Source organism: Habropoda laboriosa, unplaced genomic scaffold (assembly GCF_001263275.1).
Source record: "Habropoda laboriosa isolate 0110345459 unplaced genomic scaffold, ASM126327v1 scaffold181, whole genome shotgun sequence".
Taxonomy (NCBI): Eukaryota; Metazoa; Arthropoda; class Insecta; order Hymenoptera; family Apidae; genus Habropoda; species Habropoda laboriosa.
The window spans coordinates 120,282-137,188 of record NW_017100301.1 but is presented as its reverse complement, the minus strand read 5'-3'; the positions used below and the strand labels follow the sequence as shown (position 1 = coordinate 137,188).

Here is a 16,907-nt window from a genome sequence, read left to right as displayed (position 1 = left end):
GTATTTCTAGAGTTAACTTCAATTGTTTATAGAAAAGACACATTGGAACAAAATATTGTGCAGTGTTATTATTCTACTTCTATATTAATTTGTTCAAATTCTATCAAAATCCACAGAAAATCAACTGTGGAGTTTCTTTGTATGTCTACAATTTGCATTCAAAATTAACTGTAAGATTAAATGGTAAATTTTTTCACATAAATTAAACAAATTTTTATATAGATTGACAATTATGTATTTATATAATTTATGAAAATACATTTATACAAACAAGGTAAAGGATATAAAAAACTGATTTAACATAAAGTTTTGGTTCTAAAATAATTGAAAAGTCATATTATACATAGTTAAATTTAGTTTTATATTCTCTATTTTTAGAAAATAATAGTGATCTTGAAACCTCAATACTCTATGATTTTAATATAAATTTCAGGCGTAATATTTACCACTATAAATCTTACCACATTTCTTGCAATTATTTTCTTACATTATTAAGAAAAAAACTGAAATATTTTGAGTAGTCACATTAAATAAGACACCCTACATAGATAAGTTTATATTGCTATTAATAGATAACGTAATTAACAGCAAAAAATGGAAATACATTACTATTATTATTAGAATTATTTATAATCAGATCAGAATAACCAATTTGAAAAGTGATATAGAAATTTATAGCATAAAATTTATTTATGTATTGCATAGAATCACCTGCTATACGTACTGTATCCAATGGATCTTCAATATACTCTGTGATGTATGCTGGATCTGGTAACAAAATAACAATAAAACGGAAAGCAGCAGCTGCAGACGATACAGAAGTAGGACAACAGGATATGGATGGAAATCCACACAGCTCTGTAGGAGGGGTAAAATGTATTCCATTTTCCCACCTTAAATATGGGACCCCTTCTCAGAAAAAATCTTCAAAGGGCAGCAAAGTAATTTCAATAGATATTTGGTTAATCTTATGCCTTACAGGAAGTTTACATTGCATTATAACTTTTATTTAAATGCTAAATGATGTGCATCCTCGTTAATATTACTTGTAAGGTACAATCATATTTCTAGATTTGTATAACATTTAGCAATTTAGTTGATATTTGATTAACATTCTTTAGTATCTTTTTATACTAACATTAGGTCTAAGAATATATTATTGTATTTATTAAATATTTTTTTTATATCTGCATTAATCTACAATCCATATTTTATTTCAACTTTCCAAAACAGTTAAAAGTAAAGAACATTATTTTGTTTTAAACAGTCATCAGGTTTTAAAAAACCAAGATCAAGTTCTACTAGGAGCAAAAGAAAAGGTTGTAGATGCGGTAATGCTACAGCAATACCTGGAAAGTTAACTTGTTGTGGTCAACGTTGTCCCTGTTATGTTGAAAGTAAGCCTTGCATTGAATGTAGATGCAGAGGTTGTAGAAATCCTCATACAGCAGATGGTTTAAAGGTAAAAGTTACAAAACTAAATGTATTAATTGAATTTGTTAAATTAGACTAAATTTGTGTTAAGCAATATAGTGGATTATGTTGAATATTACTTCATATTTTAGATTCGACCACATATACCAGAGTTACATAATTTACAATTACAATTATCAACTTCTTTGGATTGTGATGCATTAAATTCAGATCCTTTAGGATCAGTGCCACAATGCATTTCAACTTCTCCAACAACAATTCAAGTATTAAACGTTTATTCAACTCCAAGATTAGATATTGATAATGTACCACAAAATCTACCTGCAGCCTTGTTAGTAGGAGAAGATGCTATGATTAGTACTGAAAGTGAAGCTGAAGACAGTGATATACAAATTGATGTGTGACAATTCAAGTGACAGGAATTGTCATGTACGATACAATGAGGTATGGAATGCAGAGAATGTCATAATAAAGTTGCAATTAAGATAATATAACAAAATTTACATTATACAGGGTGTTTCTGAACTATTGGTAAGTAAATTTAACAGGTTAAGAGAACTCTTTAAAAGAAAGAAAAAAGTCTTAATGAATATATGTAGGTCGATAAAATAATCCTTTTCGAGATATTCAGTATTTTAATCTCCATGTGCATTCCAAGAAACTAGTCATCTTATGCAGTCCTTTCGCATCTAATAAATTAAATGCTGCTTTCTACTTCCGTTTCCTAAAGTATGCATTAGAGCTTTTGGAGGACATATACTTGCGACAAAGAATGAATGTGCAGTTTATACATGATGGGCTTATTTGCACGTAGACGTTAGATAATGTTGGATACTAGCACTTCTTCAGTAGATATGTTTTAATAAAGAAACACAAGCAGTAATAGTTTATTAAAAGACAGCTTTGTACAATATAGCACAGTAATTCAACGAGAAGTCCGTTTGTATTTCCGATTCGTTCAGGCTAATAAATCGATCAGTTGGTCGTTACTGATCGTCTTCTTGATTCCGAAGCGAGCACCAGCAGGCCATAAAATTATACACGGTGCTCACAACAATAACATTTAAATATTACTTACAGATGAATTAGGTGAAATAAATCTATAATGTCTACCTGAATCTATCGACGTCGATCTCTTAGACTTTTTTCTTTGTAGTTATTCAAAAAATTTGGTTTGCTCAACATTTTTTGATAATTCAGACGAACTTAAATAACGCATTAAAGCTCTTCGTAGAATCTCTTATCCTTTGAAGAAACTTACTAAAGATTATAGTCAAATGAATTGACGACAATTTTAACATCTTTTATAAGCATATCAGTTCCAAGGTTGTTTGTTGAAACTTTGATTACTGGAAATGTTAGTTATTTTGCAACACATACACATATAAAAGTTAACTACTAACTTATAAACTAAAAAAATTGAATATGTCAAAAATGATTAGTTTATTCATATATGTTTATTAAGACATTTTCGTTTCCTTTAACAAGATCTATTAACTTATCAAATGTCTATCAATAGTTCAAAAGCACTCTCTATTCATAGAAGATTAAAAGAATTTAACTAATATTTTAATTATGGCCTTAAAAATAAAAACTTTTATATTGTTTGGATGGAAATTAAATCAAATTTTTATTATTATACATGTAATTCAGAAAGCATTAAAGGATTTACTTAGTTCTTCGTAAATTATAAGCAATATAATTTGGATATTGTTCTGAATGGCCTCAGTGGTCGATCGAGATGAAGCATCTAGCGTTAAAATTGTAATTCGGAGCGTCTAGAAGCTCGAGACGTCTAGAATTAAACAAAATCATACCGCGGATGCGTGCGTGCACGCGCAAAATAGGCTCTTTTTAAAGTCATTATAATGTACAAAGTTCGACCAAGCAACCTCTTTGTGGTGTGCATCGGGTAACGCTACTGCCGGCGGCACATCAGATTTGAAATTTATTATCTCGACATTGGCTAGTGCAAAATGCATGTCCAGGTAGTGTTTTGAAAACATTTTAACGTTAGTTTCAAGAATATGTAACAAAAAATATAGGTTTCCATTTAAAAACCTAAACGTAACCTTCATTAAGGTCATCGTAAGGTCAAATAAACGTAGGCATTAGACGTGCCCCTTGGTACTATTAGATTTTAAATAGTTTAAGAATTAGAGTTTTGAGACTTTCATGGCCCGGATCGATATGGTTGGTATTATTTTAGGTTTTCGAAACGTCGGAATATAATTTCTTTTGGACACGGCTTACACCCGGAAGCCTCAAATAATACCACCCAATTTAAGAATTATTTATTAAATACTAGAATAATATATAAAAAAAAATGCACCGACGCCGTACATGCCGCGCACATTCTGAGACGTTATCTACGGACTGGATTTCGGACAAAGGAAAAAAACAAAAACGAATCGCAACACACACCCATCACCCAGCATACTCATCACGCGAATACATGCGGAACACGAAAATGCTTAAGCTAAAAGAACATATGTATGTACTAAGAATAATCAAAATCATAGCGGTCGAAATATTTTGCAATAGGTATCCTACAATTTTTATTTCAAATATTTTTCCATGTCATCCATATTTTTCGAGATATTTACACATTCTCAGATAAATCATACACACACAAACACACAGAGGGTGGTGAGTACACCGGAAAGGGGGTAATTCTATATCAGAAAATAAATCGAAAATGTAGAATAAAATTTTTTCATATAAGCTTTGTTTTCCAGAAAATTGACCTTAAATTTTCACCGAGTACACGTGATTTGACTACAATGTCTCGACCTAATATATTCTGCTGTAGCTTACTGTCTCGGTTCAGATTTGTATTTATTGCATTGGGTAATCAAGAATACACAATAAAACAGAATATTAACGTACAATAAATTTTATTGTTACAGAAATTGTTGAAAATGTTGCCCATTCTGCCGAATAAACAATTGTGCTCTACGAACTAAATTTTTACGAACGTTTTCTAATCTGTTCTACTATTTTAATTGACTGAATTCGAAACTAATTCTTTCCTTTAATTGGTCGAAACTTGTAATTTCTTCGGAATAGATAACTGATTTGATGTGACTCCATAAATAAAAGTCAAGTCGTGTGACATCAGGAGAGCGTGATGGTCAGGCTATTAGTCCACCACAGCCATTATATATATAACTCGCAGATTTTGGCAAATTAGTTAGGTTAGGTTAGGTTAGAACCTGTATCTTCCGAACGGGCGAATTCTCGCAGCTAAAGTTTTATATTTGGTGTTTTTTCACACCCCTCATAACACCCACCAAGTTTCATGTCGATTGGCCACTTGAGCCATTCGGAACAACAGTCTATAACTTTTTTGCTCTTAAGTTGTTATTTGATTAATATACTTGGTCACAGTATGATCTTTCCCAAGGTCATTCTTTTCAATGACATTCCACAACCGTATTTCAAGAAGTTTTAAATAATCGATATATTTTTAATAGGATGGTGTATTTGCATTAACATAGTAATATAGCATGTGAAGAAAAAATAAATTTAACTACATGAGATATGTTGACCTTCAGATGACCTTGAACAACAAAGAACACTTGAATAGAATAAATGAGCTCCGGAATTGATCAAAAGTGCAAGATTAATTATTTTTTTGTTAAATTCAAAAAGGTATAGAAGTTATAACGGTAACTACAGTACTGTTGTATTAGCCGGCCGGGACTTCCCTTTACTAGCTGGCCGTTGGTATCCCCACCAGTTCTTGGAACTGACTTCGCAGAGTGGTCCTTCGTCGTTATGTATCTAAACTAAATGAAAACCTGTATCTGGTATCCGTATCTCACTCACACTGGATGGAGAAAAAATATAACCGGAACTTCCTAGAACTCTACCTCCTTGATTGCTGGCCAGATGTGGTCCCGAACCGCGGCCGGCTAATGCATTAATACTGTATTTTTAAAACTTAAAATAAGTAGGTACATATTTTCAGTAACACATGCAAAGGATCTACCAGGATAGGATGGTCAGAAGTGCCCTTGAACCAATTAGGTCGTGCGATAGCTTACCGAAAGAAAACATTTGACACAAACTCTCAACCCTCTAACTCTACGTAAGGGCTAGTTACAGGGTGGTTTATGTTCATCAGTTTTTTGACTATTTTCCCTATTTAATGGTGCGCAAAAATAAAAAAAAAAATCTAGCACATAGCGTGTATGAAGGCACAAGTTTGAGAATTTTTTCCCGATTTGTTTGTTGCTAATCTTAGTTGTAAGAAATAAAAAACGCAAAAAGGCGGATATCTTTTGAAATATTGAAATATTGATATACTTTTATATTTATTTAGTAGCAGCATCTTAACATAACTATTACTCTCAATTTTTTTCAGATTTTTTGGTAAGGTATTTTGCGTGAAAAAGTAACTTTTACTTTGAATTTTTATTAGTTTCTTTATTCAGTGTGTATATTACGCAATCTTAAACATTTTTATATTCGAAATAACAATATATAAATTAACCCTCGAACAGCCGACCGGAAACAGTAACGCGGCACGCTAACGCCAGGTCTCTTTTGACCCATGCTGGAATTTTTACTAATTATATGTATTTCAGAACTAGTCTTTAGGTAATAAATATCATCTTATAACAAAAAATATAAATGTTTTATAAATATATTATTTACTTTGTTTATGTACATTGCCTACATAACATTGTTTTTTTTTTTATCGCATGTTGCGAACATATACGTCTTAGGCATGCTATACATTTTGAGCTGTATTTGATATCATTTCGTATGAATTTGTAACATCTCGAACATATTTATGCTGTTATTTAGCTTCTTCGATCTTTTCTTCTCGCTGTTGTATTCAATACTGTCTGACTAAAGACGTTAAAACTTTTCACACGGTCATTTGTTTATGTTACAGGGACAAAATTGAGCGCAGCGAACGAACAGACGTTGCCGTTCGCTATGCTTAAGACATGGGTTAAAAGTGACCCGGCATTGGCTGGGCGAGGGTTAAAGAAGTTGAATAACTCAACTAATGAAAACTATCCGTGTTGGTTATATTCTAAAATATCTATCACATTTTTATCATTGTCGTTGGCGTAATGGTTAAGAATCTCAGTTGCCTTGCAACCGTTCAATGGTAAGGAAGGATCTTTAAGTGCTCTCCAGGGTGGAAATTTTCGCTTGGTCGCGTATCTCTCGGGCTTAGCACACAAACTCTCAATCGTCATATAAAGTTAGTGAAAGTGAACGTGGAAAAATTAAAAAAAAATACTCTAGTGCAGGCTTCATAAATAGTGTAAGGCACTCAATCAAAACAATAGTGCTAGATATTATAGGCCCACAAAGGGTTACCACCCCTCGATAACGAAGCGACAAGCAATACGCGCGAAAAAAATAACACAGTGAGCGCAAGTGAAATACTAAAAATCATTGCAAGAGCTAGTCCCATCCACTCAAACAAAGTTACTGTAGGATGGGATATTGTTGGGTTAAAAATAAACCGAGCCACAAGCATATGTTAAATATGAAAAAAGAATAAAGATGTATTTAGATGGCGTATCACGGAATACGGAGATAAACGATTTATACAATACTTTGGCAGTCCGAGAAACTCTACGCGTACCTACTACACTCTTGTTCTAATAATTATTATTTTCTTGACCTCCAAGTCAATCTTATATATTACCTTACTTGTAGGCGTTTTTTCGGGATTGTCCAATTCCGTTGTTTTTCCCGAATTATCCCGCCTTCGGGTATCAGTCGAGGGAGGCGTGTGGGGACTATGGGGATACACGCGCCCCCCTAGACTCTCGCTGGCCCCTTAAAGGTTTTGTTTGGAATGCGGAGGTTTATGGTGCGTCAATTGCTATTGAGAACTCGGTGACAGATTTTAAACGGAACGAAACATCGTGAGAAAACTACTTGACGCAAACTTTCTGTTAATCTCAAAAATAACCAAAAGTCACGTCCACACCATGAACCTAACATTGGCCTCTCCGCGCTGACATCGCACCATCTGCTGCGCGACCCCACATTTCGCTCGTTCCCCGAAAAGAATCCCTACATTACATTAAATTCAGTGACAGAGTAAGTGCTAAAAAATAAAACAAATGTCAAAAAATTAAACCCGACTCCAATCTTAAACAGAAGAAAGAGCACGACAGGACTAGCAACCCACAAAGAAGAATAAATAAAACCAAAGTGGAAGGACCCAGATAAAAACACATACAAAAGAGCCATGGAAACAACATCCAAACCACTATCATACGAAGATCGAATATAAATGATCAGTAACCTAAATAGAACGATAGAAAATCTAACAAATCAATTGAAAACAGAAAGAAAGGCAAATACGCGACAAATCCGAGCACGTCGGCAAAAAAAAAAAAAAAAGGAAGAAGAAACGACGAAAAAGGACGAAAGGATTGTGGCAACAATGCAGACCTTCCCAAACGCACCCACATCAGACTACCAAAAGGAAGGTAGCACAGCCTGGACCAAGGTCACCCCGAAATGAAAAAACAGCCAAGAAGCACTATCCCCCACCCCCAAGAAAAGTAAGAAAACTCAAAGCGGTGACGACTATCCGGCCTGAAGCCATCATGAAGGACCCCATGAAGGAACCCCAACCGTCCGGACTAAGGAAGAGGGCCAGGTACACCGACGAGGCAGCAGAACCCGCATCAGGCAAGCAAGACCTCAGACCCCCACCAATAATTATATATAATATAAATAGTAAAAAAACAATAGAACTCATCACTAGCAAAATAAAAAATTTCACCACTAAAAAAATAAATAACGCGAAGCACCTTCTGTATATCGACAACAAAACAAACCATAAAACAGCATACAAGACTTTAAAAGAAAATAACAGAATTTTTCACGTACACTCCGTAAGAATAAAAATGTTCCTCAATATTACTAAAAAAACTTAGATGGAAACTTTGATACCGAAGAAATCTTAAAAGAGTTTCAGAAGTTAAATAAACTAGACATTAAATTCCTCTCCGTCAAAAAATTCACAACACAGAAATAAAAAAACGAAGGGAGGAACCTCCCCATCTACATAATAAAGTTAACTCCCGACAGCAAAATTGAGAATTTAAAAAAAACATTAAAATCTTACTACACTCCATCATAACATGGGAAAAAATAATAAAAAAAGATCGTATCCAATGCAGAAGGTGCCAACGCATTGGGCATGTAGCATTTAACTGCAATTTAAACTATCGATGCGTTAAGGGGGTATTCTAGTGTGACAGCCGTATTTTAGGCCTTTTTTGCTAATTTATTATAGAAGTTCGGTAACAGTTATTAATATGACCTTCATTCCTATGTATATACTTGTCCTTGAAGAATGATTACAAATCTTTTTGTTAAAAAATAATTAAATATGGCTGCTGTGGGACACGTCAAACACGGGCATGAACAAAAAAAGTACGTTGATGGTTGCCATGATTTGAGTCGTTCTTCTTATCTGAATTAAAAAAATCTAATTGATTCTTATTTAGTATGCCTCTGGCTATGGTCAATAGTAGAATAAAAGAAAAATATTGAAAATTACAAAAATGGCGGCTCTTTGAATATGAAGTTTCGATTTTTTCGACTTTTTTTCGTCTTTCAGAGGCTGTAAAAATTAGAGAAAAATATATTTTGGCATAATTCTACTACCGACTATAGCCATACATGTGCTGAAGACATGTGCAAAATTTGAGTTCGATTGGTACAATAGTTTTTGTCAGATCGTGGCAACCATTTCAGAAAACATGGTTTAGAGAAAAACGCGTTTAAAGTTTTGAGTGCAATTTACATAGGGATAACTTTATATATCATTAGTCTGCTAGTCCAGGACCATAGAGGGAACCTTCCTCTTCTTGAAACAAATGTTGTTCAGCTGTTTTTTCTTCTTTCCGATCAGTTCTGGGTTTTTTAGTGACTTATACTTAGCACTTATGCGTTGTGCCGAGCGATTGATACGAATTTTGTTACAATAGTTCACATACATTTCAGTTTCTTCACCAATTGTTACCTCCATTACGGATAATACTTTAAGAATGGGCAAAAATCCATTATTAAATATAATTACTGCCAAAAAGGAGAGGATGGTTTATAATTAACGTTGACATTTGGTTTTTATTTTATTTCTTTACTTTGTTAATAAACTATTATTATTATTATTATTTTAAATATACTTTTCCGCACCTCAGTCACAAGTCCAAGTAAATTCCACATATACATATGTACAGATTACTACGCAGTTTAGTGTTGAGAAACTCCATTCTCCCTATTGCCAGCTTTTGATGTATCACACTAAACGAACTATAACTTCGTTATTTTATCTAATACAACTATAAAATTTCAAAAGATATATGCAAAAAAAAACATCGATTTTTTTGAAACCGTCACACTAGAATACCCTCTTAAATGCAACATCCCTACCAAGCCAGGAGAATGCTCACACGCCACAACGGCCAATAGTACGGAAGTGGGCGCAGAAACACGTTTCTTCTGCATTAAGTGCAAAAACTTCGAACATCCGGCATCGTACAGAGGATGTCCGAAACTGAAAGAAATAAAACTAAAAATAGAAGAAAAGAAAGAACAATTAAAAACAGAAAAAGAAAAAGAAAGAAAATCACTAAACAACTACGTAATTCCAGGAATCTGGTGTAGCGCTAAACTCTCAAACAACACACCCCCACAAGACACATCATACACACAAGCTACACTACTAGAAGAAATTAAAAAAACCATAACACACTCAATAAACACACAGATAGCTCGTATCACAGAAATTGTAGAATACAACTCAAATAAAATCAATATAATAGCAGAAGCACTAGGCATAGACTTCAACACTTAAACAAAAACGAAAAAAATAGAAATGGCACACTATACCCAAAACAATAATAACACGAACAAAAAATTAAATAAAATAATTGTTATAGACATGGTCCACGGAAAAAAATTTTACCGTACCGAGGGACAAAGCTCCTCAATCAAATCCTTCAAAATAATAAATGGACTACAGCAAGGCACCGTACATTTTCCAACCTTGTTTAACATATTTATCAGCGATTTATTATAATTGTACGACCTAAATAACGGAAAGGCCAAATTCGCTATAGCATTCGCGGACGACTTGCTAATATACATAAAACACAACAAACCCTCTCAAATACAAATTGAACTGCAAAATACCTTCAACAAAATTTAGAATTATCTCTACACCTGGAAGCTAAACATAAACGTTAATAAATTCAAAACAACACTATTCCGTCCATATATTTCAAACATATCAAACGCAAACAACGACGTACGAAAAAATGTAAAAATATTCCATTTGTACGACAATAAAACTCCAGATATTAAAATACCACACAAAGACACTGTCTGTTATCTAGGCGTATATCTAGACTTTAAGTTAAATTACAACCTCCACATAAAAACACAAATACAAGAAGCACGAGAAACATTTTTTAGCCAAAAACGCCTCTTCTACTCGGAAGATCTCAACCAATCAGTCAAAATCTTTTTTTATAAATTACTAATTCGACCAATATTAACTTACGCATGCCCTATATGGTTTAATATAAGCGCCAGCACCATGGAAAAAATGAGATGTTTCGAAAGAGCATGCATCAGAGCCTGCTTAAAAAAAATACAGATCTCCGGAATCAAATTATACAAAATACATCAGCAACTACAAAATATACGAAAACGCGAAAATCACACGCATAGATCTATTCATAATAAAATTAATCAAAAACCATTGGGCCAATTCTCGCAGCATAAAATCAAGTAGTCCCATAATTAGTCCGACATACCCAAACCCGCTATACCACGAAATAACGAAACAAACTGGCTATACTCCACCGGAAACATTCATATACCGTCTGTACAATAAGAGCGTGATCAGCAAAACTTAATAAAAAAAAATGTTTGCACTTGAAAAAAGCACACACATATATTTCTTAATTAGTACTTTAATGCTTTATTGTTAATATGTCGTCCAGTCCCCTTCGTTATTAATAATTGTCTGACATCTGCGAGGCATACTTTCTATTAATTTTGTAGTGTAATTTTGAGGTAATGATTTCCAAATTAATTTAATTTGTCGCATTAGTTGCTTGACGGTCCATACATTCTTTCCATGAAGTTTGAACTTCATCCTCGACCAGATACTTTCAATTGGATTAGCATCCGGTGATTGTGACGGCCAATCCAGCACTTCGACGTTGTTTTCTTCTTTCCATGCGGTACACAGACGACTTCGATGTTTCGGGTCGTTATCTTCTTGTAGTATCCACTGATCGTTTTGCGTTGTAAACCATTTTTTGGCAGATGGCAACAAAGCTTTTTTGTAGATTTTAACCATTCTCTCAGCGTTTAAATTATCGGTAAACAAGTATCAAAGCCGTTATTTTTGGCTTAGTGCCACGTTTTGGTAGGTCATCGACGTTTTTTACCTCCAAATAACGATTCACTCACTTCGTCACAAATGTCTTAGATTTTCTCATATATTTTGCAGCCTGTTGACGCGACATTTTCAGTCCTTTCGGATGCGTGCACAGAAACACTGGTTCGTACCGTGATGCGCAAGCGGCACTCATGATGCAATACGTCCATTTGTCGTGAAGGTCAAACGATAAATGTAAGTATCGCAACATAGCATCTTAGACGATGACTCTCTCTCCTTATTTCCGTCGAAATTTCGCGTCCAATGGGTTCGAAGTAAAAGTTTTGCTGGTCACGCTTTTATCGTACAGACTGTATCTTGACAGCGAAGGATATATCCAAAACCAACAAAACATACCACTAATATATCATGTAAACAGAAAAGCACATAACAAAAAAATTGTATATGACAAAAATACAGCATCCAACAGCACAAACATGCGATTCAACTATAAACTATCACACGTCAACCTGAAAGATAAACACAGACGCTGTTTTGACGCGAATCTTAATTTTTATTGTACTTATATTGTAGTTAGTGTTTCGCGTCACTCACACGCCAATTTAATATTGTGCAAGATGTATTATTTTCTTAAGTGAACTATTCTTATAATCGTTTGAACTATTTTGTGGACATTGAAACGTGTTGGCTTTTTTTTTTCTCTGTTATATGTTAAAATGCGAGTTGAGGGGGTGGCCTATGAGGACGAATGGGAGCTCCTTCCTCGTCATGGGCTGTCCTCCATGAGCAGGGAGTACGCAGCCCACCCTGGATTTCCCCAGTCGACAGGGTGGTGGTATAACATCGTGGCCGGGGTGTGAGGCCCAGAGGAAGATCAGTCCAAACAGGACTGAAATGTGTGTGTGTAGTAGTGGCTTTACGACACGTCAATTGTTATTGAAGGAAATGTACGGGCACCAGGAAGGCGTATGGCACGCAGAAGCGTCGAGTTTCTGCATCCATAAAACACTTTATGGTCCTCGACATCGCTTCGAAAGGAAAAATAAATACAAAAAAATTTTAATTAGAAGCCCTCAAAAATAGTACACCTGGTTGTCCGTGAAATAAACCCAATCACCTCAACAGACGCAATACTAAAAAATACTGGCGGTTGTAATTTAAAAAGACAAGCACCCAAGTCCGTATAACGCTCTTAGTATAAGATAAACATAAGCTCGCCTTTACCTTTACCTTTACTTTTACTTCTACTTTTACTTTTCCTTTTCTTTTTCTTTATGCTTCTACCCCTCACCGCCTATTCATCCTCACTTCTATCACATTTTTTTTTCTTTCCACTTTCTAACTTCACACTGTAAACAATCAGACTGTATACTTTCAATGCCTTTCTATACAATAGCTAAGAATAACTAATAATATAAGTAATTCATATTAATGTAACACAACCAACATAGCAATAAGTGTAATATTACTGTCTTAGTGATAAAATTACACGTGCTCAATATCCAGAGCCTTTAATCTGTTATCATCATTGTTGTGTTTTACTGTTAATCTTTTGGACGTTTAAGTTTATTGTATCACACTGTATGTATTATTTATTTTGGTACAACAAACGCCCGTTACAAAAAAAAAAAAAAAAAGGTTAAGAATCTGACTATAGAACCGTTGGAAACTTTTTGGTCGCGAGTTTCTCACCAGACTCACTTTTTTTTTATACTATTTACATTTTTTTTTTTTCAATTCCTGACTCTGTGTCAACGAATAGTATTTATTTAAAAACATTTTAAAAATATTTTAAGAATATGTTTACTTAAAATATACACCAAAATTATTTGAGAGCACCTTTTATTCCATAGTTTCTGTGGCCACGTATTCTCTTAATTGTGGTACTGTTTAACATTTTTACATTAAATGAACGTAAGAGTTCGGTTTTAAAATTTCTTATCTGTAATAACTGTCGGTGGGTTGCATACTGAAATAATGAAATATTCTTTAAATATTTCCAAAATGTTTTTAAACAAATATTATTTATTGACTTGTAGTTAAGAATTAAAAAAAATATATCATTAATATATTAAAAAGAAGTTAGTCTGGCGAGGCGTGATAGCATGATCAGAAAACTTGCAACGGTTCCGCAGGCAAATCCTTACCTACAGCACCAACTAACTTGGAAATACAAGTTAGTTTTATGAGTAAAAGACATAGAACAAATTGGTTTTTAATTTTTTTAACGGCGGCGCACCTTGCCAAAAAATCTGAAAAAAATTGAGGATAATAGTTATGTTAAGATGCTGTTACTAAATAAATATAAAAGTAGTCGCTTCAATATTTCAAAAGATATACGCTTTTTTTGCATCTTTTATTTTTTACACCTAGGATTAGCAACAAACAAATCGGAAAAAAATTCCTAAACCTGTGCCTTCATACACACTATGTGCTAGATTTTTTTTTTAATTTTTGCGTACCATTAAATAGGGAAAATAGTCAAAAAACTGATGAACATAAACCACCCTGTAACCAGCCCTTAAGTCGAGCTAGAGGGTTGAGAGTTTGTGTCAAATGTTTTCTTTCGATAAGCTATCGCACGACCATTTGGTTCAAGGGCACATCTGACCATCTTATCCTGCTAGACCCTTTGATATAATTCTTTTTTCTCTATATAAACGTGTTCCTTGTTGTTTGTGGCTATGTATTAGAGGATGAACATCGTATGCATATACATATACAAACTTTAACAATTGTTGTATGAGAAAAATTTATAAAGGACGAATGTATTAATATTAAAATGATGTACCGGGTGAGTTACCTAAGACTAGAAGTTGAAATATTTTCAAAACTGTTAATTATATCGAAAAAGGCTTCAAACAAAAGTTGAATTGTTTCGAGGGGGACATTGTTTAATATACCTAGCATTTTTGTAAGTGGACGCGTAGGTAGATGATAGGAATGATGCGTAGCTCATCATTCTCTATAAAAAAGTGTTAAGTTATTTATACCGAGAAACCATTACTTTGAGAGATAATTTAATTAAAATATTGCGAAATAATAGGTACTCTTACAACCAGAGATCTTAAGTCGTGTATAATATTCTTTAACCCCTTGACGTGTGATTTCTTTTCCTGACTATGCATCTAAGCGTCAGCTATGTACTGTTTTAGTACTATATTAAGTAAGAAAAGCTAATATATCATAGATTAACTAAAGCCAATCTTCAGTTTTATTAATTAAATCGAAAATTGGAATTAAGATTAATTTTTGTTACTGATATAACTGTTTTTATCAAATTTTGACAAAAATATGCGGCACGAGTCTGACTCGTTATTAAGGATTAGATTACAAAAATGTTTCTATGCCAACGGTCATAATTTTAAATACATTTGGTAATAGATAATATGTAATAATGTAATGAATATTTATTTTAATCAAATTACATTGAATGAATAAACATTACATGACCTGTACACGTTATAAATTCTAGTCTCATACAAATTTTTTCACAAAAGCTTATCCGTACAGAACATAATCATACCCGAAATGCCAGAGATAAATTTGACTTGTTAGCCTCTACCATTTTGTAGAAAAAAATACCTCGCGTAATTAGCAGCAATTGGTTTCAAGAGTACCATTCTGTAATATGTTAATTAAAATATCTCCTAAAGTAATGATTTCTTGGTATAAGTAGCTTAACACTCAACTTTTGTTTGAAGACTTTTTCGATATAATTAACAGTTTTGAAAATATTTCAGCTTCCAGTCTTAGGTGACTAACCCAAGTGTACATAATTGCCACAGTATTACAGTCAACCCTCTTATAACACGGTACTTCGATAACATAGTTTCGATATAACACGGTGCAAAAATTGCGACCGTCCTCCTTTAACACCATATTCTTTTAAATGGTTTCCATATAGCACAGCTTCATAAACTTGGGCAATTCTCACATGCATAGCACGAATGTTTCAAGAATGCATTCTTACACTGTTTCATTTAAAAAAATATCTGACTCTCACCAGTTCTCGAGTACACGCACTCATACACAAAGAAATACATACACATACACACACACACTCAAGCTGCTCGCCCACTTTGTCCACGCCTATAATACAGTGATAATAAAAATTAATAAGGTTATTTGTTTTCTAATAAGTGCTTATTGTTGTTGTAATGTGTATTTTTTAGATTTATACAAATTCTGAATAACTGTTTATTTTATACTTGAATCAATATATGAACTCTTAAAATCATTAAAAAATCTCAAAAACACGGAACAAACCCTCCTGGTTTGCATTCGTTCTAAGTTTCGCTCAACACGATTTCGATACAGCACGACACTCCGGGAACACGGTATCAATATAACACAAAACACATTCCCGTAATTTCTATTAGTTTATGGTTTCGCTTAACACGTCTTCGATACAACACGGAACGAATTAAGCGTGTTATAGGAGGATTGACTGTACTAAAGTTATCGATTTATCAGGTGATATTTACAGTCAATATTTAAGATAATTTTGTAATAAGAATTATTGGTTAAAGTTTTTAATATTTTACGATCACTTAACATGAACAGTTTATACAATATGAACTTGTTCCGATACAGAAAATACTTATCCTAATTGCAATCATCTTTTCTAAAATATATGTCCAATAAGTAAATAAACATAAAGATACTGAATTAAACCTTTTTAATTTCAGAGTAATCTATCTGTTACTGAAATAAGAAGTTATGGTTTTTAATCTACAGTTACACCGAAAAATAATAAATATATTTTTATCGCTCATAAATTATCTGTATCGCGAAATTTTAAACAATTTAGAATATTAAGTCTCCTGTAAGTATAAATAAATTTATTTCCAATGTAAAACTGAAATACTTTTTTTACTTATTTGTAACATAGTTTATAAATTTTTGTTACGGCCAGCTTTTTACATTATACATATTTCAATCTTTAATTACATAAATGCACGAATATGTGTGTAGGTATATGTATATGTTATGTTTCTTAAATGTTTACATTGTACGATATTATGTTGATTTTCAAAAAATACTTAAAAGTATTAATAGT

At 33.2% G+C, this 16,907-nt stretch overlaps 1 protein-coding gene across 2 annotated transcripts in view; it reads left to right on the top strand.

Moving 5' to 3' along the window:
* LOC108573966 (E3 ubiquitin-protein ligase MSL2) overlaps positions 1-16,594 on the top strand; it is a 23,954-nt gene extending 7,360 nt beyond the window's left edge. Inside the window, exons 2-5 of one of the 2 annotated variants that reach the window (XM_017936459.1) lie at positions 706-941; positions 1,268-1,462; positions 1,566-1,878; positions 16,537-16,594. In XM_017936459.1, coding sequence (XP_017791948.1) covers positions 706-941; positions 1,268-1,462; positions 1,566-1,838 — 704 coding nt within the window. In that variant the 3' untranslated portion in view covers positions 1,839-1,878; positions 16,537-16,594. Of the gene's footprint in view, positions 1-705; positions 942-1,267; positions 1,463-1,565; positions 1,879-4,910; positions 4,946-16,536 lie in introns of those variants that run through there. The other variant, XM_017936460.1, reaches the window with a different exon arrangement.
* Positions 16,595-16,907: the final 313 nt, after the last annotated feature.